The 20874-nt window shown below is 35.9% G+C and overlaps 1 protein-coding gene across 2 annotated transcripts in view; it reads left to right on the top strand.

The window, feature by feature from the left end:
• The first annotated feature begins 1471 nt into the window (after nucleotides 1–1471).
• SEH1H (Transducin/WD40 repeat-like superfamily protein) overlaps nucleotides 1472–20874 on the top strand; it is a 41068-nt gene continuing 21665 nt past the window's right edge. For both annotated transcript variants that reach the window (XR_016046436.1, XM_006847267.4), the window contains exons 1-5: nucleotides 1472–1707; nucleotides 1774–1885; nucleotides 2807–2907; nucleotides 11434–11511; nucleotides 12988–13143. Coding sequence is in view for 1 of the 2 variants with exons in the window: in XM_006847267.4 (XP_006847330.2) it covers nucleotides 1546–1707; nucleotides 1774–1885; nucleotides 2807–2907; nucleotides 11434–11511; nucleotides 12988–13143 (609 nt within the window). In the remaining variant the exon portion in view is untranslated. The remainder of the gene's footprint in view (nucleotides 1708–1773; nucleotides 1886–2806; nucleotides 2908–11433; nucleotides 11512–12987; nucleotides 13144–20874) is intronic.

Here is a 20874-nt window from a genome sequence, read left to right as displayed (position 1 = left end):
GTCAAAGGGAACCCCAACATCAACAACTTCAACCTCTAGGTTATAACAGAGTACCTCCACCACAAAACATGTACATGTCTGACCAATATGAGCAAAGATAGAACAAGTAGAACATTTTCATAACTTCACCGCCAACTTTTCTTATCACAATTTCTTTTTTCTTTAGATTCTCTTAAAACTTATTCTGCTACTTTCTTGATATAGTCAGTCATCTCATTCCATATTACATCGACATCATGTTCATAGTTCTTTTTTTCTTCTTCAATTAATTTATTTTTAAATAAGTCTTTTTTGTCCTTTTTTTTTAAAAAAAATTCCACCACTAAGTGCTTGGACACCCATTACTTTCACCCCTTCTCTTCCATGTCTTTATGCATATGTCCATAACCACGAGCTTATGTTGAGCAGTCAAACTCAAACTCAAACTCTCTCCTGTGATAACCTTGCAGTCTTTACATGATAGTCAATTTACCTTCTTAACTAGGAAAAAGTTCATTTGGCTTTTATGTGATCCACTTTTATAGGTTATCAAATGTTCATCTCACTTTTTAAAGTAAGTGTTTGCTATTGCTAGGTCGGCCATAGCAAAATCTAGAATAGTCTCACCTATCTCATTTTTTTCTCGAAACCCATATCCCCCATTGTACCCCTTCATATCATCTACTATCCTTCCTTACATGGTCATCTAAGTACCTTTCAAAAAGATTCTTTTTCGATTGGGTGTGTCTTGGACTATTCCATCTATGTCCTCCTAAAATTGTCTCTTAATTGTATTATCTAACCTTACTTGTTGTGCATAAACACTAATTAAGATAATAATCTCTTGCCCTAATATAAGTTTAATTAAAAGGAGCCTATCACTTATTCTTTTGACATTAACTATTTTATCTTTTAAATCTTTCTCTATTATTATGCCTACGCAATTTATATTATTATTCTTTCATATATATCAAAGTTTATATCCATCTATTTCTTTAGCTTTTTATCCTTTCTATTTAGTTTCCTGTAAACAGACTATGTTTATTTTTATTCGTCTCATTGTAACCACCAACTCCCTACTCTTATATGTAAGCATTCATACATAGACTTAAAATTTATTAAGTCTAACTTACCACAAGGTAGTGACGGGTAATTTGAAAAAACAAATCGTTTCCATAAAATGTCAATTCCATCTAATTTGGTGGAATCGAGATTTTCAAAATTTAAGCTTAAAATGAGCATTGAGAGTTCCCACAAAAATCTCAATTCGAACAAAATGGTTAATTTTAGGTGAATCAAACACAATCTGAATCCAAAATAACTAAACGGGCCCTAAAGAAAGTCACGGATGGGAAAGCGGCGTAAAGTTTTTCGTAAGCTTTCGGCCAAACTAACCCAAAGGTCAGGAAAATCATGAATTTTCCCACCTTTTCACGGTTATCAAACGGCCCCGTCCTTTTGTTTATCGCCAGTGAAAAAATATCCCTCTGCCGTCGTAGGGGAAGGCTTTTTCATTTGAATCCCGGTGAAAACGCAGAGGACTCCAAAGAAGGCTTCGGAGAAACAATGGAGGAGAAACTACTGGTAACAATGGAGAAGGGCGCCCATTGCTCTTCTTGGAACTACTCTGGGCAAAGAATGGCCGTCGGATCAACTGATGGTACCCTCTCCATTTATGACTCTGATGATCCCACTTCTACCTCCTTCTCATGCACTTCTCAGTGGAAGGTATAACGATAAACTGAACCTCCCATCTCGAATTCACGTGATAATTGTCATCTGCAACATTCGCAGGCACACGTAGGTGTAATTTGTAAGATTGTCTGGGTTCCTCCTGAGTATGGTGATGGCATTGCTTGCATTAGTGGAGATGGAACACTTTCAGTGTGGGAGGAAGTTGAAGAAGGTCGATTTTTTTTTTCTGCAACTTCCCTTCTGGTGTATGTGTATTTTCCCCTCATACTAAGTACACGATTGCCTTCAAGATTGGTGCCAGAAACTGAGGATAGGAAGTCTCTCTATCTCTCTCTTCATGAATATTTATGTGATAGAAAGTACGCTTTCATGCTTCTGCATTCATCTATGTTGAAGGCTTCGCTCTTTCTTCCTGTTAAACTTCTTTCAACATATCTATCTTTTGGGCACCCTAGGACTATTAGTTTGAGATTTAAATAAAGGATGTCATGACTTATCTTCCTCCATATGAGTTTTAAATTCATACGGTTTAAGATATTTCTTAAATCTTTTGTTGTTTACCTGCCATAGATTCATCTGCTTCTCTATGCGTGCTTGCATTTATTAAGAAATGCTTGGTGAATTTGTTGCATGCTTGCTTGAGAGATTTTAAAGTATTAAGTATTATGTGCCTTTTCTCTCGTATCAATTTTTAAACTGCATATTCAGAAATTATGGTGGAAACGCATATCTTGGCCTCCACCATTCTATGAAATACTATGCTAGCCTGACCTTTCCTTTTGGATTTTTTTGTTTTGATCACTGTACTTATGTCCTGGAAGCAAATGTTTTAATTTCATTGGGTTTTCTATTATTTTTCCATCTGCAATGACATCATTGCGTTTCCATCCTTTTACCCTTATTTCTGCAATACCTAATGCATCAGTAGTTGGGAAACATTGATAAATAATTTGCACGCATTGGGCATTAGATTGTGCTGATGAATTTGCAAAATTTTAGTAAAAAGCTATGAGTTTTATCAGTATATGCCTGATCAACGTGTAGCAAGTACATTATAAGCAACCATTTGGGGACAATTAACATCTGTATTCTTCTTCATTTCAATGCTTAGATTTCTCTTGATTTGTTTTAGGCACACAACCTCTCACATGGAAATTGTGCAAACTTTTTGAGTTCCAAGAAATTCAAGCCCTGGATCTTCAATTTGGAAACTATCTAATGGGTTTGAAGTTGGTAATGCTTCTTATTACTGTTTTGGCTTTTGTTTGTAGATTCTGTGGCATGGTACATTCATATTTCATCATGGCCCTATGCTGTCTTAAGTATGTTCTCGTGTATTATGTGTACGAGTGCGATGATACCTAAGCTTTATTCAGTCTCTCTGGTTCATATATTTTTCTTTTATTCACATTCTTGGTTCACAACAGCAGAAAGAGTACATTGTCTAAGCTGGACATTCATATGTTGATTGATATATGATTTAACTCGTAGTTTTAAATTATTTTTTGTGGTTGTCACATATTGATCATACCTTTATTGAGGTTTGTTTCTCTTAGAAAATGGAGACCCATATATCTTTCCTTTAATATGATTAGAACCTATTACTTTTATCATTATCATGTAACACGATTTTTGCTCTCGTTCCTTCTATCACAAATAGATTATTCTTACTTTAAAATGATAGGTGCCTTGATACCAATGATTGGAAACTTAGTGAATTGGGCTGCTTGGCCTCACCCAATTACTTGGACCTGGTGTGATGTTGTCCATCAAAAACCTTGATATGGTGAGTCTCACCGGGTCATGAACCTTTTGTGTATTTCTCATCGAGACTTGGCCAAGTCAGACCACTGTCTTGGACGAGCCGACTGGTGACTCCTCCAAGTTGCATGCTGATTCCAAAACCTAGGGAGTCCCGACTTGAGTCCGAGTTGCCTGTTAGAATATATGTGTTTGATACTTATTTCTTTGATCTCACTTGAGACTCACTGAGATGATTCCCACCCCTAGCTCCTTTAAATAAGTGAATGATGTGACATGAACACATGGATTTGACCAACTAACTTAAGCCTAAGTTTGAAACATGTTGGGGAGCTGAAATGTATTTCTTTGTTTGGAACCTCTTTCTCTTGTCATTCTTCAAAGCAGAGAGCTCTCTATATAAGGTTAATTTGCGAAAGAAAGGCCTTGGATCTAACCACTTTACTGTGGTTATATTATCACTTGAAAAGAATTAATACTATAAGATTTGGACATTGAATCAGGTGTGAAGAAAAACAAAATGAAAAACCATCTAAGTTTCTTGTCAAGTCTTTTTTATAAAACTTTCTAGAATGGCAGCATGGCTGAGTGGTCCACATCTTCCCCACAAAATTCTTAAAATAAAATTACCCCTTACTCGCTGGTTGCTCCTCAAAATATTCATGTCTATCAAAACCTTTTATTTCATCATCTATCTTGAAGAAGGGAAATTCCGAGATGGGACCTTCCACACCTGGGCAACTAGCAATTCAAACTTTTGATGTATTGACATGCTTGCATGGCATAAATAGTTGTACTTTTGAAAGATGCTGTCTCCCACCAGTCAATCTAAAATGCTCCTATGAACAAGCTCCAATAAATGGAGAATGTGCCTCACTTTCTTCATTGCCCATCTCCCAAAGTATCACTATTAATTATGTTCCGAGCATTTTTAGGTTTTAGGTTTTGAAGATATTCCTCGACGCCAATGAGGCTGATCATTGACATTTATGTATTTGATGAGAATGACTTGCCGTAATACTGGTTGTGGACTATCAGGTTACCAAATAGCTGAATTTGTTTGCGGCCCTCAAGTTGGAGCTTGCTCTACCCTTTTACTTGTCTAACTGCTTCACTCAAGGATTTCCATGTCTCTTAACCATTTTCCTTACTTAAGAACTTCTCATTTAAATTTCCTCAATATGCGTCCAATTGCTTGGCATTGTATGATTCTAAATCTACTGAACATTTGTACGTGAAAAAGACCTATTAAAATTTTACATGGTCTCATCATTTTAATGGATATTTTTACTGAGAGTTCATTTTCCATTTTGATTTACCACGTGCACTTTATTCTTCCCTTGTCCTCTCTTGCAAATGCATGTGCATGAATGTCATGCACAAATGAATGTTCAGAAAAAAAAAAAAAAAAACCCAAAAATCATATTATATGCTAAAGAAATTAGCTTCTTAGGATTGAAAGGAGATTTTTCAATTTTTGGACATTCAGATCTAAGTGTTTAGAGACTCAAAATTTATCAATTTTCTTCTCAAAATACTCACCTGGTGATTCTAAAGTTGGTCCCAAAATTTTAAATAGAAAAAATACTTCTATGCATGTCTTTTATCCAAGGAAGTAATGATGCAAATATTCTCCAGTGGAAGCGCACTGTAAGTCTAAGAAGGTTGATGATATATGTGGTAGAAAGGTCGTGTGAGTAGAAGAAGCAACAACACCATATCTCTTTTTATGCATCACAAGTGAGAGTGAGCATGCGAGCAATATATATATATAAATGATGGCATAGGCCCACTAGCCTACAACTACATATGAGCCTAACGGCCCAGATTCAATCTGAGCAGATCTGACGGTCACGACCTCATTTTGTATTTGAATTTGAATTTGTTTTTTCTACAAATCCAAATCACATGAAATTTTAGACAATCTGTTCTTCTCATCAAGGCACACCTAATAAAAATATTAAAAAAATAATTTGTAAAATATAAGTTAACCAAAATATCCCTAAAATATTTTTAGGGTATTTTGGTCAATTTTGCACAAAATATTTATTTGGTATTTTTCTTGAATTCTTCTATTTATAAAGAACACACACCTAAAATTTCAAGTGATTTGTCTTTATTGAAAAACAATTAAAATTCAAATACGAAATGCAATCGTAATTATTGGATCGGCCCAGATTGAATCTAGGTCGTTGGGTTCATATGTAGCTGCAGGCTAGTTGGTCTACGCAATTAGTTCCCTATACATATATATATATATACATAAGGTTATTCTAGGATACAAACCTCTGAAGGTGAACCTAGAATTACCCACTCCAAAATATTCGATCATAAGATTCTATTATATATTCAAAACTCACTTTTGACTAGAATTAGTTCATGTATTTTATGAAGGGTACTTCTGGAGTTTTAAAGTCCCCTTTAAAAGTCCATTCCAAATTTGAAAAGTTTCTTTTGACTTTTTGAATCAGTTTGAACTTGAGAACTAATTTGAAATTACAAATATGCCCTTTCTTTTAATTTTCAAACAAGCTTTTGTTAATGTAATTTTTAGATTTTAAGGACATTTTATAGTAAAAAATTTTGGAGTAGGAAATTCTAAGATCAGCACAACAGTGTTGTGTCCTACAATAATCCACACACATATAGATATAGGCGCATATGGCATGCTCCCGCTGGAGAGTACTATACGACAACTCCCTCATACAAAGACTAACTTGGGAGGATTTTTTTTTGTCTTAAATTTTAGTATCCATCAAGTGTTTCAAAAAGCGCTAGGTGGTCTGGGTAGTCCAGGCCGCTCAGCGCTTAGGCGGGCGCCCAGAACCTGGGTGGCCTAGTAGAAAAAAAAGGACTCTATAGTATCTAACAATATAAGTATAATTGTATATTGTATATACTATAAGAATTAGGGATTTAGGACACATCAAAATTCAAAAGAATACTACATAACACATAGGAGCACACACTCCATAAGTATAACCATAAGTCCATATCCAATTATGAATTATGAATTATCCATAGTCAGATTGATAGTCCACAGTCCACAGTCCACAATCCACATTCCACACATAGACATAGTTAAAACTTAAAGTTTACCAACTAAATTACCAAACCAAAGTTACCAAATACCCATCCAGTGGAATTGCAAATCCACTATCCACAATACACAACCAAGAGGAGGAAAACAAAAATTAAAGAAATACTTGAACACTCAAAATAATCATCAATCAATGTTCAAAGTTTAATCATCATTCATCATTCATTATTCATCAATCATCATTCATCATCAGAAAAAGTAGGGTCTGCATTTGCATCAAATGCATCGGAGTCATTGCCATCGTCATTGTCATCACCCTCCTCGACATAATGGTCGTCCTCCTCTGTCTCTTTTGAATCTACCTCTTCTTCCTCCTCTTTCTCCACGCTCATCCTCTGTGCAGAAGATCTAGTTGCCCTAAGAGGGTTAGCTGATGTCCCTGAAGCATCCATGACTATGTCCCATGTCAATCTTTCATGCCCCTCGACCTGATCAACATCAACCAACCACTCCATAACATTGTCCATATTTTTTGATTTGAGGGGGCCTCTCTTATCTCTCTTAGCAAACCTGTTCTTCAATAATCGATTATACTTGACATAGACTAGATCATTGAGCCTCTTTGATTCAAGCCTGTTCCTTTTCTTTGTATGAATTTAACAAAATCAAATGAAATTAATCAATATAAATAATTAAAATAATTAAAATTATTAAATATATAATAGTAATACTACAAAACAATCAAAACTAATAACTACTAAAGTACTAAATTGCTAATGCAAATTACCTCACTCCTTCAAAAGTACTCCAATTTCGCTCAAAACCGGACGAGGAAGTAGTTACGTTTAAGATCTGCCAACTTTTGTAAATTTGGAGAACTACACCCATGTTGGCTCCAACAATTGGCTGTAAAGATATAGAATAAAATCATAAATAAATAATAGAATTATAAAAATGAAACTTGATAACTTGAACAGTTGAACTTGATGAACTTAAGAATATTATTACCTGGATCAATTTTTGTCCTTTGCCTCGTCGCCATTGGACTGCCAAAAGATTTTAATGAGTACTTGTAATTTATCAGCTCGTCAACACATATAATATCTTGGATATCTGGATCAGGGATTAGCACATCTACACACTTACTAAATCCAATCATAATTGTGTCATTTATGTGTATATCCCTATCAACATAAAAAAGTTGGGTTCAAATAATAACCAGTTGCATGCAATGGCCGAAGTAACTGCCTATCCCACTTCTCATCAATAATCTCTCCCAAACAGGCTTATAACGGTTCTCATCATCTTCTAAATTTTGGGCTATCTCTCTCTTGCATTTCTCCATAGCCTCATATATGTAGCCTATAAGGGCCTTGTCACTATCAACCATGTGAAAGACTTTGACAAGAGGAAAAAATACCTTAAGAGCGCCCTTCACCCCTCGCCAAAAATCCTTAGAAAGGATAATATCTCTCACCTTCTTCCCAACCCGATCCTTGGACCACTTGCATGCTCTCCATTCATCCGCGGTAAACATCTGCCTCAACTGTACTCTCCTCGATTGTATGCTATCTAGGCATAAGTACCAGGCCTCAAATCTCATGACCCCAGGCCTCACAAGCATTTTCTTCTTTGTAAATCTATGCATCATGCTGATGGTGAGAGTGTGACTATAAATGAAATTCGTAATTGACTTTGCCTTCTTCACTACACTTGATATCTCGGTTAAACCGCCAAGAGCCTCAAGCATGAGGTCCATATAATGTGCTGCACATGGTGTCCAAAAGATTCTAAGCTAAGGTATGCGCAACAAATTAGCAACAACAACATTAGAAGTAGCATTGTCTGTGACAACCTGTATAATAAGCTGCTTCCCTTCTCTATATCTTCGAATATGAGCATCATAGATATGATCAGAGGCATCAATAGACCTCAAAAAAACTGTCCCTAAAGGACAATTCATCAGCAAATTCATCTGACATCTTCTCTTCCTATCACTCCAAACATCAGTCATAATAGAAACTCCATATTGAGCCCATGCATCCTTCTTAACTTCAACAACATCCTTTGTACCACTCACTACTTTTTTTAAAAGAGGCTCTGCAAGCTCATATGGGGTTGGGGGTTTCATCTTAGGCCCAAATTGGCCAATTGCTTCTACCAAGGCGTAGAAGCTACTTAGGGGAGCAGTATTGAAAGGAATGCTCGCCTCATAAAACCATGTAGCAAATAAAAAGCATGTCTATCTCTCTTTTCCTTATTTATTCTATTTTCAATGGTGGTTTGCTTCTTTGTTTTTTCTTTTGCAACCTCAGGGTTAGGCCAGGGCAAAAAACAATCTATAGGGCCTCTAACCTGAGCCTTCTTAGGCACCGAACTCCTAGAAGCAATTACAACTCCCTTTTCCTTCCCCCTAATCATGGATTGTTCTACCTCTTGACATCCCTCCCTGTCCTCATCACTGTCATCGCCATCATAATTGACCTCGAATCCTAGACTTAATCTCTGCTATGGAGGCATATCTCTCATCTTTTTTTCATTTTTACAAGACTCATAAAATTGTTTATTTCCTCTTTAACAACATTAGGAGTTTTTTTACATGGGGCAACATTCGGCAAGATGTTTCTTGAACCGGTTTATGTCTCCTTGTATCCTTTTCACCAAACTTGCATCTTATGTAATTTTTATTAAAAGGATTTGGTTTGTAGCCATATTTTCAGCCCGGATCACCACTTTTATTAGATCTTGAAGAAGACATCTCAAGATAATACAACTTATACAAGCAATAAAAAAAAATCACTTACTTCGATTGCTCGATCTCCAAACTTTCACCTCAAAGATGCTTCTAAGGACTCAAAATCTTCGAAAAAACCTGCTAATAGATTTATTATACATCCAAAATTAAATCTAATATCAATGGGTGATGTTTTGATCAATTTTTCATATCTCTGAGAGACCCTTCAATCCTAAAGAAATCACCAAAAACTTGTTTTTAGGGGTTTTTCTCTCTCTAAAATGGGCTCTAATGGGTTGTAGGTTTCAAATAAACCTAAAACCCACAATTTGGTCCTACCGAATGGGTTTTCTGCCTCTGGGTAGAGCGCAGGCTCTGGGCTCCTGCCTAGGCGGGTCCTTGGGCACCTAGGGATTTCTGCCTTTTTCTGGCACCTAGGCCCGAGTGATGCGCCCAGGCCTTCTGGACCTCCTAGGCGCCCAGGTGCTGGGTGGTCTGCTGTTTGAATTACTGTATCCATCTAAGTGTCATCAGATGATTATTTTCAAGAAAAAAGTTATGTTATTTCTTGACCACCTAGATTTTACCCTTCGAAAATAGGATGGTTCTTGTTCAATCTTGGGACGTTATGTTTTTCGAGGCACATAGAGTCCTATTTAATTTTTCTTTTTCTGGTTGGTTATTAGGTTCTATAGGTTACATCCCCTATACTTGGGGTACAAATACTTCTCCTAACTTGAGTTTTACCTTGAGGGGAGTAAATGCATATTTGTGTGCATCACAATTAAGAAAGAGACCACATGCACAAAAAAGAGCAGGAAAAAAAAGAACACATAAGTCTTCCCCGGATTTACCCGAAGTGCCGATATGGGGACCCTTTCTGGCCAAAACCAAAGAAGCCGCTGAAGTTGACAACATTGCGAACAACCTCACTCCCAGAATGTATCCTTGACTTCCATCAAAATCCCAATTGAAATAATTTCAAGAGCATTTGCAGTTCATCTAATCACTGGAATCCAAGTTGCTCTATGTTAATACCACGTGACTTGGATTTCTGAATTTCATTTTCTGCTCGAATCCAGTCCAAAGTTACAAACTTGAAATCTTCTGTAGTCAACTTCTCTGCAAAAATTCAATAATTATTCCCATACTGTAATTATGTTGTCTACCCCCTTTCACTGCTTTAAAAACCATCAACCAAATCCCAACACAGCTGCCCTGCTTACTGAAAATGTGAAACCTGCACCCATAAGGGAAAATGAGGGCTTCCCATATGGCTAAAGTACTCTTCTTCTGACTTGTCATTTTCTTGTTTTGATGAGTCGTTTTGCTGACGTGCTAATCTAGATGGTAAATGCAGTCATTGGAATGCTTTTTGGAATTTATGAGCATTGTTGTGATGAAAAACCTGTCAATTCCAAAATGTACATTTAACCTTCCATGCAAAGGGACATGCACATTCTTCATATCTCACTTTACTAGCAGTCCTTCTCTTCAACTCTTTCAAGTGAACTTCGTGTACCAATACTACCCCTCCTTCCATTATTAGAGCCCTCTTGTGACCAATCAAAAAAATATTGAGTGGATATAGGATTGGTTGGAGTTATCTTAATGATGAAGCAACGATTTTATTCTGCTAAACTATTTTGTGGATGAGTATTATGAGATGATTGTGGGAAATCTTATGAATTTCAAGAAGAATCTCTAAAATTTTTTGAGAATTATTTCCCTTGGTTATTAGCTGGACTCTTTGAGGAGATAATACTTACGAGTAGGGAATGCCTGATCCTCTGCCTAATATTTTTCCAAAGTCTTTTTTGTTTATCCTTTTCTACTATCTTCTTAATGGATTTTTTTTTATACAGAAAGACATATGTATGTATATGTTGATATGATGCTCGATCTTGCATTGCTTTATTTGCACACTTGATATCCTGTAGTGGGTTTGGTTTACTTTCTCTTTCTCTGTGTATGTGTGGGTGCGAGCCAGCGTGAGTGCATGTGAGCGTGTCTTCATGGCATGCATGTGTGTGTGCATGCGTGGGAAGAAAAAAATTTATCGTTTCTAATACCTTTTTTTGGAACATCATCCTGTCCCATAGTTATCATGAAGTACTGTTTTGCATGTTAAATAGCTATACTACATTTCTATGAGTGTTATTAATCACAGCGCTTTTTATATTCAAGTTTGATGGTTGACACTATGTCACTGCAACTTTCTCAGGTTGTTGCATTTGCAGATGGTCATGTGAAAATATATGAATTACAAGACCCACTTGAACTAAAACGATGGCAGCTTCAGGTACATGTACATCAGTTTCAATGTCGGTTCTCTTTGGTCTTGTTCCCTATCAATTCACTTAGCTTGCCAATTTTCAAGCTGCATTTTTTTTGACAGCCTTGCGATGCTGGAAATCTTTTCTGCCTTATTGCATTATGATGCTTGAATTTGTTCCTTATTAAGAACATATGGTTGAAACTTCATTTCCTAGACAAGCATTTTGAGTTTTAGTGAGAAAGTAACATGGCAATGCCCTAGACTCTGGTATATTTAATGATTAGTTTTTGGATTGTCCTTTTGGCTCTTAAGGGCTAAAACGTCCATAAAGTGAAATACCTTTTTTTTTTTCTTATTAAGTTACAAAACTAAGTACACTAGGGTTTAATGAGTTGACATTTTTTGAAGTATCTAAATTAAAAGGTTCATTGAGTGTAGTAATGGTCCAGAGATTCCCCTTTTTTCCTGCAAATAATATGCATGTTTCCCATTCTAAAACTTCTTGTACTATTGGTTGTTAAGATCTTTCTATGTTAACACAACCAAGAGTGAGTGGCCAAGTGGTGGTTCCATCCTCCTCAATATATCTCAACTGCATGGAATGGTTCCATGAAGATATACGATTTGTACATTGACTGATTGGTCTGAGATCTTTAATTCCATAACCACACTGTCTAATCCAACCATTCTTCACAAATACAATACTTACTCTTTTAAAGAGGGTGACGAGCTCCACCGACTGACTCCCAACAGTTTTCTTCGCAAGGGGGCTCCAATTTGTCCCCTAGAGAACAGAACATCAGATCCCAGCTGTTTGGCTAGAGCCCAAATCACTGGTAATGCCCTCAGGACCATGTCGGCCCACCTATCACTCCAAAATTACACCTGTACTGATCCCCAACAACATCTAAATTTTTTCCTGAAAATGAGCTAGATTATGGGAATATCTTTCCAATCGCTAGTCACATTTTCCTTGTTCTTAAGTGGGTTCATTCTTTCTACCTATCTTGATTAATCAGAAAGGAAAATTGCTCTCCTCAATTAAAAAGAGCGAAAAGAAAAAATTCTTAGGTTGGTTAAATTTAAAGCCAACTTGGGGTGTGATTTTACATCATCTAATATTTAAATAAAAATATTGAAGCTTGCATGTTTTGTTTGTCTGCCAATAGAACTTCCATACAATACTACTTCATGAAAAATCAAGTTGTAGGGGAAAATATGAAATTTTGATGGTAGTCGGTGACATAATGGGATACTCCTTCTAAAAGGTATATTGTTCCGATTATGGAGGATTACTGTTATAGGTATTTCTTGTAAGTTCTAGTACATTCCATTATAGGAGATGGGAAATTTATTGAGTGATACAGCCAACATATAAAAGGCAACACATCGCAGTTGATTATCGGTAGTGATATTGTGGATTGCATGAGGTAGTTCTCTACCTGAGGTTCTTCTATGATGTTGCTGATCATGCTCATCACAAATGCTTTGGTTTTACAGGCGGAATTTCAAAATGTGATGGATTTTCTTGCCAGGTCTGGGAAACCTTCGTGTGTTTCTGCATCCATTGCATGGAATCCTCAAAAACCTCAATCTCAACGGGCAGCTTTTGTTCTTGGTTTCAATTCAGATTTGCCACAATTCAATTCATCTAAGGTAACATAAATTTCTACTTGCTGCTTCTAGACTTATACTTCCTGCTGCTTAAAACTTCAAATATTTTGTATCTTTACTTATTGGCTAGGATGTAACACTTATTTCATTCTATACTAGCAGTCTAGCACATGTGGTTTTTTCTTAATATTTTAGAGATATAATTCATAATCTCTGATTCCAATATTTTATATTTTTCTTTTGTTAAAAGGCCACATTTCATCGATAAAAATATTCCCAATCATTAAATTTTTGTATCAGGAAATATTTTTTTTAATTATTTTATGATTTACAGAATTTATTGACAAAATACACAAAAGTAAAAAAGCGACAAAATAGAAATTACTAAGAGATGCAAGTCATATCTCATAAATCACTGCATTTCTATTGCATCTAACACAAGACTATGTTTTTGCTACACCCTCAGTGGTTAGAGTATCTGCTTCTTCATCACCCTTAGAGTTACAAATATCTATGAAATCTCAAAGTATGGCCAACTGCCATTGGATAGTGTATTCCTTCTGGGCCCATCTGATGACTTAAAGATAATCACCCTCTAGAATAATTCGCAGGGCGTCTAAATTCTAGGTTAGGATTAGCCTGAATTACTGGTACCCAAGTAAGAGCCCATGTCGACCTCCTTGTTGGCTCCCTGCTTCCCATCTGCATTTTTCTTTAGTGTTTGATGGCTTTCCTCTTTATGAGGTGAAAGGTGCATTTGGGAAGGAAAGACAATCAAAATTTTCTCATAATATCGCGAAACCCACCAAATGTTCATGGCCTAGTTGGCATGAATTGGAAATGTGAAAGGTAGTGCAGAAACAACAATTTTTCCATGCAAAAAATGGACACACTCAAACAGTTTTGTTAGATAAATACAAACATTATTATAGAAATGTTTGATTGATGGATAATATTTTAAATAAACTCATTTTCTGGAATTATCTCTTTACTACGTAGCAGATTGGGGATAAATTTATCTCATCTTTAAGGAAATATATTCAAGTGGAAAATTATCATAAACATTTCTCGCACTATTTATGACTTTTATAATACTTTTTATCTAACTGGTTTACTTGGAAAGACCAGTTATTGTTATAATGGACATGGAATGTGACAGGCCCTCGTACCCATCCTCCGATGCCCTTGTGAGGTTCCACTTCCATACCTTTTAAAAGTTTAGTTATATGCGGTGTCTGAAAATCTGGATCAGACAGGCAAATCGGTTGTACAGGAAACTATTTCGTATTGGCGAATTGGTGATCCCCATTGGTGGATTGGCCAGTTCAGGACAATCCGGTATTAAAAAATTCAAAAAATTGCTGAAATTTCTTAAAAATCTAGTTATTTTTATGGATTTTCATTATTTTATCGATAATATGTAAATACTGAAAACTTGAAGGCTGCACAAAAAAATAGGAACAATAGATTTCCCACCCAAAAGATTTTAGTGAATAGCGGAGAAAATTTTAGCCGGTTTCATTAAGTTTTACTTAAAATTTTAGCATCATAGGCAATAAGTTTGTATAAAATTTCAGCAAAGTTTTTGGAATTTTCTTTGAATTATTGAATGGATAGAATCTCTAGGTTTGGATACTCATTCTATTTGTTGAAGTTTTGGGAAATTTCAGTAATTTTGTTCGGATACTCATTCTACGTGTTGAAGTTTTAGGAAATTTCAGTAATTTTGTTACGTGTCTAAATAGTGGAAGAAACTTCTGAATTCTCTATCTTAAATTTCTTTAATTTCTAAAAAGACAAAGTTTCTACATATTACGTCTTAGAAAGTATGAGGATCATGTATTTATTTAATATATTTAAGAAGTTAGAAAATGTATAAGACAATATATAAAACTTATACATTGTCTTACAATAAGACAACATTTTTATCAGACATCATATAGATCGGGAAGTTGGAAGTTCATGTCTTCATGGGGATGGTTGGAAGTTTATAAGTGTTGACAATGTCATTTTTAGTCCCACATCGGGATTGTTGGAAGTTCATGGGGAGGCGATGCTTATAAGTTGCAAATATGAGTCACGAGTAGTAAGCAATGAATGTTGGGCTTGTGGCTGCTCCATTGTACTGAGAGGGCGTGGACTACTCTATCAAAAATTTCAAATTAAAAGATTAGAAACAAATAAATAAATGGAAGGGAAAATGTCACTTTCATCCTCCTCACAAACCCAACTTTCTTTTTACACTTGATTGTTTTTTCCTATCTAGCGGCATGAAGATTTTATAAAGCATTTCACCTAACCCATTTCCTTACATCTTCAAGTGTTTTATCTTTATTCTTCCAAAAGTTGCCCCTGTGACCATTAAAATGTCCTCTTCTTTTTTTCTCTCTTCTACTTTCAAAACTTGTCTTCTTGCTCTTTCCTGTTAATCCTCTCAATCCCTTTCTACCCCAGAACTTCTCTTTCATTCCTTTGAACCCATAAACTATCTCTCTCATCCTTTTTAAACCCATAAACTCTCTCTCATGCCTTTTAAACCCATAAACTCTCGCTCTCATCCCTTTTAAACCCATAATCTCTCTCTCTCTCTCTCTCTCGCACTCTCTTGTTCTGCCCCCTTGAAACTTGGGTTTTTGAGAAGGTGAGCAAGCTCCTCTCTGAGCTTCTGTCTATTAAAAAGAATTTTTTCTTTGGCTTTGCTTGTTGGTAAAAAATTTGTTTTTTTTCTGTTGTTTTTGCTTGTTTGGTTTTACCTAACTCTTTATTTTGATTTATCCAGGTTGTCATAGTGAGAATATGAGCTCTATATGAGGAGAAGGCTAAAATTAAAGAAATTAGGTATTGATAAGATGAGAGAATTGGGGTATTTAATCGATCAATTTGTTGGAAGTAGTGAGAAAAGATATGACAACTTATGGCCTCATTGGAAGTAGTGAGAAAAGATATGACAACTTATGGCCCCAAATAGTTGCGAAAAGGCTTTGATGATGATAATGATGAATCGATCAATAGCTGCGAAAAGGCTCTGATGATGAATCGATCAATTTGGAGAAGGTTGAAATAGAATTTCAATGAACTGAATTTGGGTTTTGGAGAAGATTGATTAGAACTGTCCGTGAAGCTGAGTGCTAAATCAATGTAAAAATAGAGAAAGAGATGTAGCAATTATGCTTTTGGTTTGCTTTTTGGGATTTAGCGAGAGAGAGAGAGAGAGAGAGAGAGAGAGAGAGAGAGAGAGAGTTTTTGTGGGTTTGAAGAGGGGTTGGCAGAGAGTGGAAAGGGGAGGAACCGGATTGAAAAAGTCGGTTTGAAGAAATGAGAGAGCGTGAGAGAGTTTGTGGTTTGAAAGGGATCGAGAGAGTTAACGAGTGAGAGAAATAAGACATGTTTTAAAAGTAAAAAGGAAAAAAAAAAGACATTTATAGGGACAGTTTTAGGAAAAATAAATAGGAAAATGCTTCAGGTTGTATAGAGGAGATAATATGAAATGCTTTAGGAAATTTTCATGCTGCCGGGAAGAAAAGAAACGATGTGGTGGAAAGGGAAAGTCATGTTTGTGATGAGGTTGAAAGTGATATTCTCCCCCTAAAAAAAAAAAAAAAAAAGTGTGATTTGGGTGGTCCGGCCGGTGGACACACATAGAGGGTGTGGGGCCATTTATGGTAAATAATTTTTTTTAAAAATAACTAAATAGTATAATAAATGAAGAAATTTATAGGAATCGGTAGGACTGCCCAGTTCCCTGCAAGACTGGCCACAAAGAAAGGGCCCGTTTTGTCGGGAACCGCCCGCTTCTAATATTGTTGGGGTACCAAGACGGCTCCAGTGATTTTTAAAACACTAGTTGTACGGTTTGGGAACACCCCATGTCCTTTTTTTTATGAAAGATGAGACTTTTTAATGACTGTTTCCTGTTTTCATAGAAAGGTAAACCCAATGGTCATTTGAGTCTTCCTTTCCCCCATCCTCATTTTGCATATGGAGATAGTTAGTGGTAGGCATCTCATACTATTGTTATTGGAAGGAGGATGATATCCATTCCCCAAAAAAAAAGTAAAGAGTTTTCCATCCCTAGTGAATAAAAGATAAAAATTTTATTATATTCTTTAGAGTAAGAAGATTGTTATTTTGAATGAAAATGGCGGTGATCAATAAGTCCTCAATTGGATGAGCATGTGATGCTTAGAGGAGGGAAAAATTGCCCTGTATTTTTGGTCATAAATTTATCAACGAAGGAGAGCAGAAAAGATGGAACATGTCCTATGGAATATTTTCTTGAGTATGTGCTATCAACTGTGTTTCGAAAATCACTAGGTCGTCGGTGATGTCCCGAAACTGTGTGGTTCCCGACAGAACTTGCCTGTTCTCTAACATAACCATCTGGTTTTATTAGGGAACTCGTCGATCCTGCCCGGTTCCCGTGAACTTTTTTATTTATTATTATTATTTCAATTTTTATTTACCAAAGTTGGCATCACATCTCTATATGGATGGCCTCCAGACCCACTATGTGGGTCATGAGCTAGACTGCTTGGATTACACATTTCTTAATCTTATTTATTTTCAATCTTTTTATTTAAAATATTTGGTAGAGTGGTCCACCTCCTCTCAATATAATGTCGTAGCCAAAGCCCAACATGCATTGCTTCTTACTGTGACTCATTTTTATAAGTGTCGCTGCCCCATGCACTTTCAATCATCCTCGGTGTGAGAGTAAAAATGACATTGTCAATGTTTATAGACTTCCAACCATCCCCATGAACTTCCAACCCCCCGTATTTGTTTGTCTTATATAAAAACGATGACACTGTCTATATGTCCTATAAAAATGACATTGTCATATTATTAAACAAATGTATAAGACTTTTATACATTGTTTTATATAATTACATTGAATATACTTTCTAAGATGTAATATGTAGAAATTTTATTTCATTCTAGAATTAAGAAAATTTAAGACAACTTATTCAAAAGTTTTCCCACTATTTAGAAACTTAATGTTCTTCTAAAATTTCCTGAAACTTCAACAAATAGAATGAGTGTCTAAACCTAATGATTTTGTTCATTCTATAATTAAAAGAAAATCCCCAAAATTTTACTGGAATTTGACATAATTTATTAAGTAAGATGCTAAAGGTGCTGAAGTTTTACCCGAACCTTAATGAAAACAAATGAAAGTTTCACCGATATTTACTGAAATCTTTTGGGTGGAAATCTATTTTTCCTCCAAGGCTGCAAATAATTGGGTTTTTTTGTGCTGCCTTTCATGCTCTGTTGAATTTCTCTTTCTTTGTCTCCTCTTTTCAAGTTCTAAGTATGTTTGATAAAGTAATGCAATGCCCCATTTTTTTTTCTTGAAAACTAAGAAAAACCTAGTTTTTTTAAGAAATTTTAGCAATGTTTTGAAGTTTGATTAAGGCTGGATTGTCCCGAACTGGCCGATCCCTCAATTTGGATTGCTGATTCGAGTCGCTTTCCGAGATGATCAATTTGCCTTGTCGATCCGGGATTCCAAACACTGGCTATCACAAAAATGATGGAACATTTTCTAAAAGCAGTGACACGACCCATAGGAGGAGCCTTTTTTTTATTTTTTCTTCCAATTGGTACCACCCGAAGGACAAGCTCTCAAACTAAGGTTCATTTAATATCTTTCTAAACCATGAAATCCATGAATCTCTAGGTACCTGTAGAGCCCCCACAGATTTTTCTGAGAATGCATGATACACTGTTGTGTATATTACTTGGTAGCGGCCCAGATGTCAGCGATAGACCGAAATGTGTTGTGTCTGAGATGCATGCCTGTGCAAGTCTATAGAATATACCTATGTATCCATACATCTTTATAGATGTAGTTAATATGTAAAATTTTAATAATAAAAAACTAAAGAAATAAATCACATGCCCAGTATTGCAGAAAAGTTGTCCAGAGATATGTCCTTCAATTAAATATGTTTTGTTGGGAATTCCACTATTCTCATTCTGATTATGTTCTTTAATTAAATGATCCATGGTGAAATCTCTGCCCACCACCCCCCCTCCCCCAGTTCTTTTTTTTTTGTTTGAGGGAGGGGGGGCTTTTAATTGTTAAGAACCAGTGAGAGCACCTCAACAGAAGTACTTCTAAAATTTATTAATTCATTCGCTAGCATATCGCAAGTCAACCCAAGTGACCATTTGTATTTTTTTCGTGGCAGTACAAATTTGGCTGTCCTAGTCAAGGCTGCATGCTTTGTGGACCTTTAAAATGGAAACAATGATGATTTCACTATAGACATGTCACGGACATAGAATTTTGGTTAGGTTCCATTGGAATCAAATTCCATTTAAAACTCAAAATGTTATTTGAGTAGATTTGGCTACAAAATGGCCAAATGGGCCTTTAAGTTTCTGGGGGAAAGAGAAATGTGAAAACATGACTTTTGAGGTAGAGAGAGTGTGAAGTATTAAAAAGACATCATTTTAATAATTTTGGACTTTTTTAGAATGAAAGAACTGGCCTAGTTGTTTACTCAGGGGATGGGAGTATGACAGATGAACTGATCATCTTGGATCTCTTGTTTGGTGCGAACTATAGTTACCGGGATCTTCCAAATAGGTGGTGATCCCACTTTGAGAACTCCCTCCGGCATCTCGAAAAGGGATCTCGATTTCTAAATTTGGGATCCCGATCCCGATTGTTAGGGAGCTCCTTACCACTGTCAGGGATCTCAATCCCAACCTTAAAGATTAAGACAAAAACCAAACTGATGATCTTTTTTATTTATAGCTAGTTAGCAACACAACTATAGTTTTGATATAGTTGCATTGCGGACCAAAAGGTTGGGATCAAGATCCCAAAAAGTTGGGATCTTAATCCCTATCATTTGGAGATCTTCACCCCTAACATATGCATTGTATGGATGATACTCCTAGCTTGGGATCTTCTGGCTTTTCATGATCCCCTGCTCCCAATCCCTTTCCACTCCCAGTCCCAAACCCAACAACTATTGTTCTAACATTTCTCAATGATCAACCTTTTTGAATATATGTTCCTATAGATTTCTCAATGGCTGAATTGTGTTACATGCATGTACACAACATAGTTGTTGGAAATGGTTCCGGGATCGGGGGTGGGATAGACAGATCGATGCTACCATAAAGATAGCTATGATGGGGGATTGACATCCGTACAACCTCGAACATAAGGAACATGATCCATGTGTGTTAGGGATCGAGTTCCTCAATTATTTAAGATCGAGTATTATAATATTTTGGGAGCCAGATCCTCTACTTAAGATCTGAAGTTTCCATGCACAAATTTGTGAATTCCCCAAGCGTGGGAGTGCAATAGGAAAAAATTATCCAACATAGTATGAAGTGAGGGATAAAATTTATAGGGACGAGTTCTTGTAAGTTTAAATAGCTCATCCTGGTTTTACAGTGTATATCCCGACATTGAATTAATAATATGCAATCTTAAACTATTATTAAATAAATAAGAAACTTCAAATTATTCCATAATTTATTATATTAATATATAAAAAAATCAATTCAGTTAGTAAATTAAGACTTTTATAGATTCTGTAGTTGACTCTTGTAGAGTACCAACACTTTGTTGCCATCTTTTTTGTTGAATAGGAGCAGCAAAGTTACACATAATTAAGTATAGTCCAAAATGATAGATACATGAAGTAATTTGCTATTTATTAAAGTTTATTAAATAATGGTTTTCTCATCAGCAATGGAGGACGGAGCATTTGTTGTGGAGGATTGTGGGGGAGTTTTAAATAT

Source organism: Amborella trichopoda, chromosome 1 (genome assembly GCF_054954075.1).
Source record: "Amborella trichopoda isolate Santa Cruz 75 chromosome 1, AtrichopodaSantaCruz75HAP2 v2.0, whole genome shotgun sequence".
NCBI classification, from domain to species: Eukaryota; Viridiplantae; Streptophyta; class Magnoliopsida; order Amborellales; family Amborellaceae; genus Amborella; species Amborella trichopoda.
Note: the sequence above shows the minus strand (reverse complement) of the source record. Positions and strands in the feature narration are given on the sequence as shown.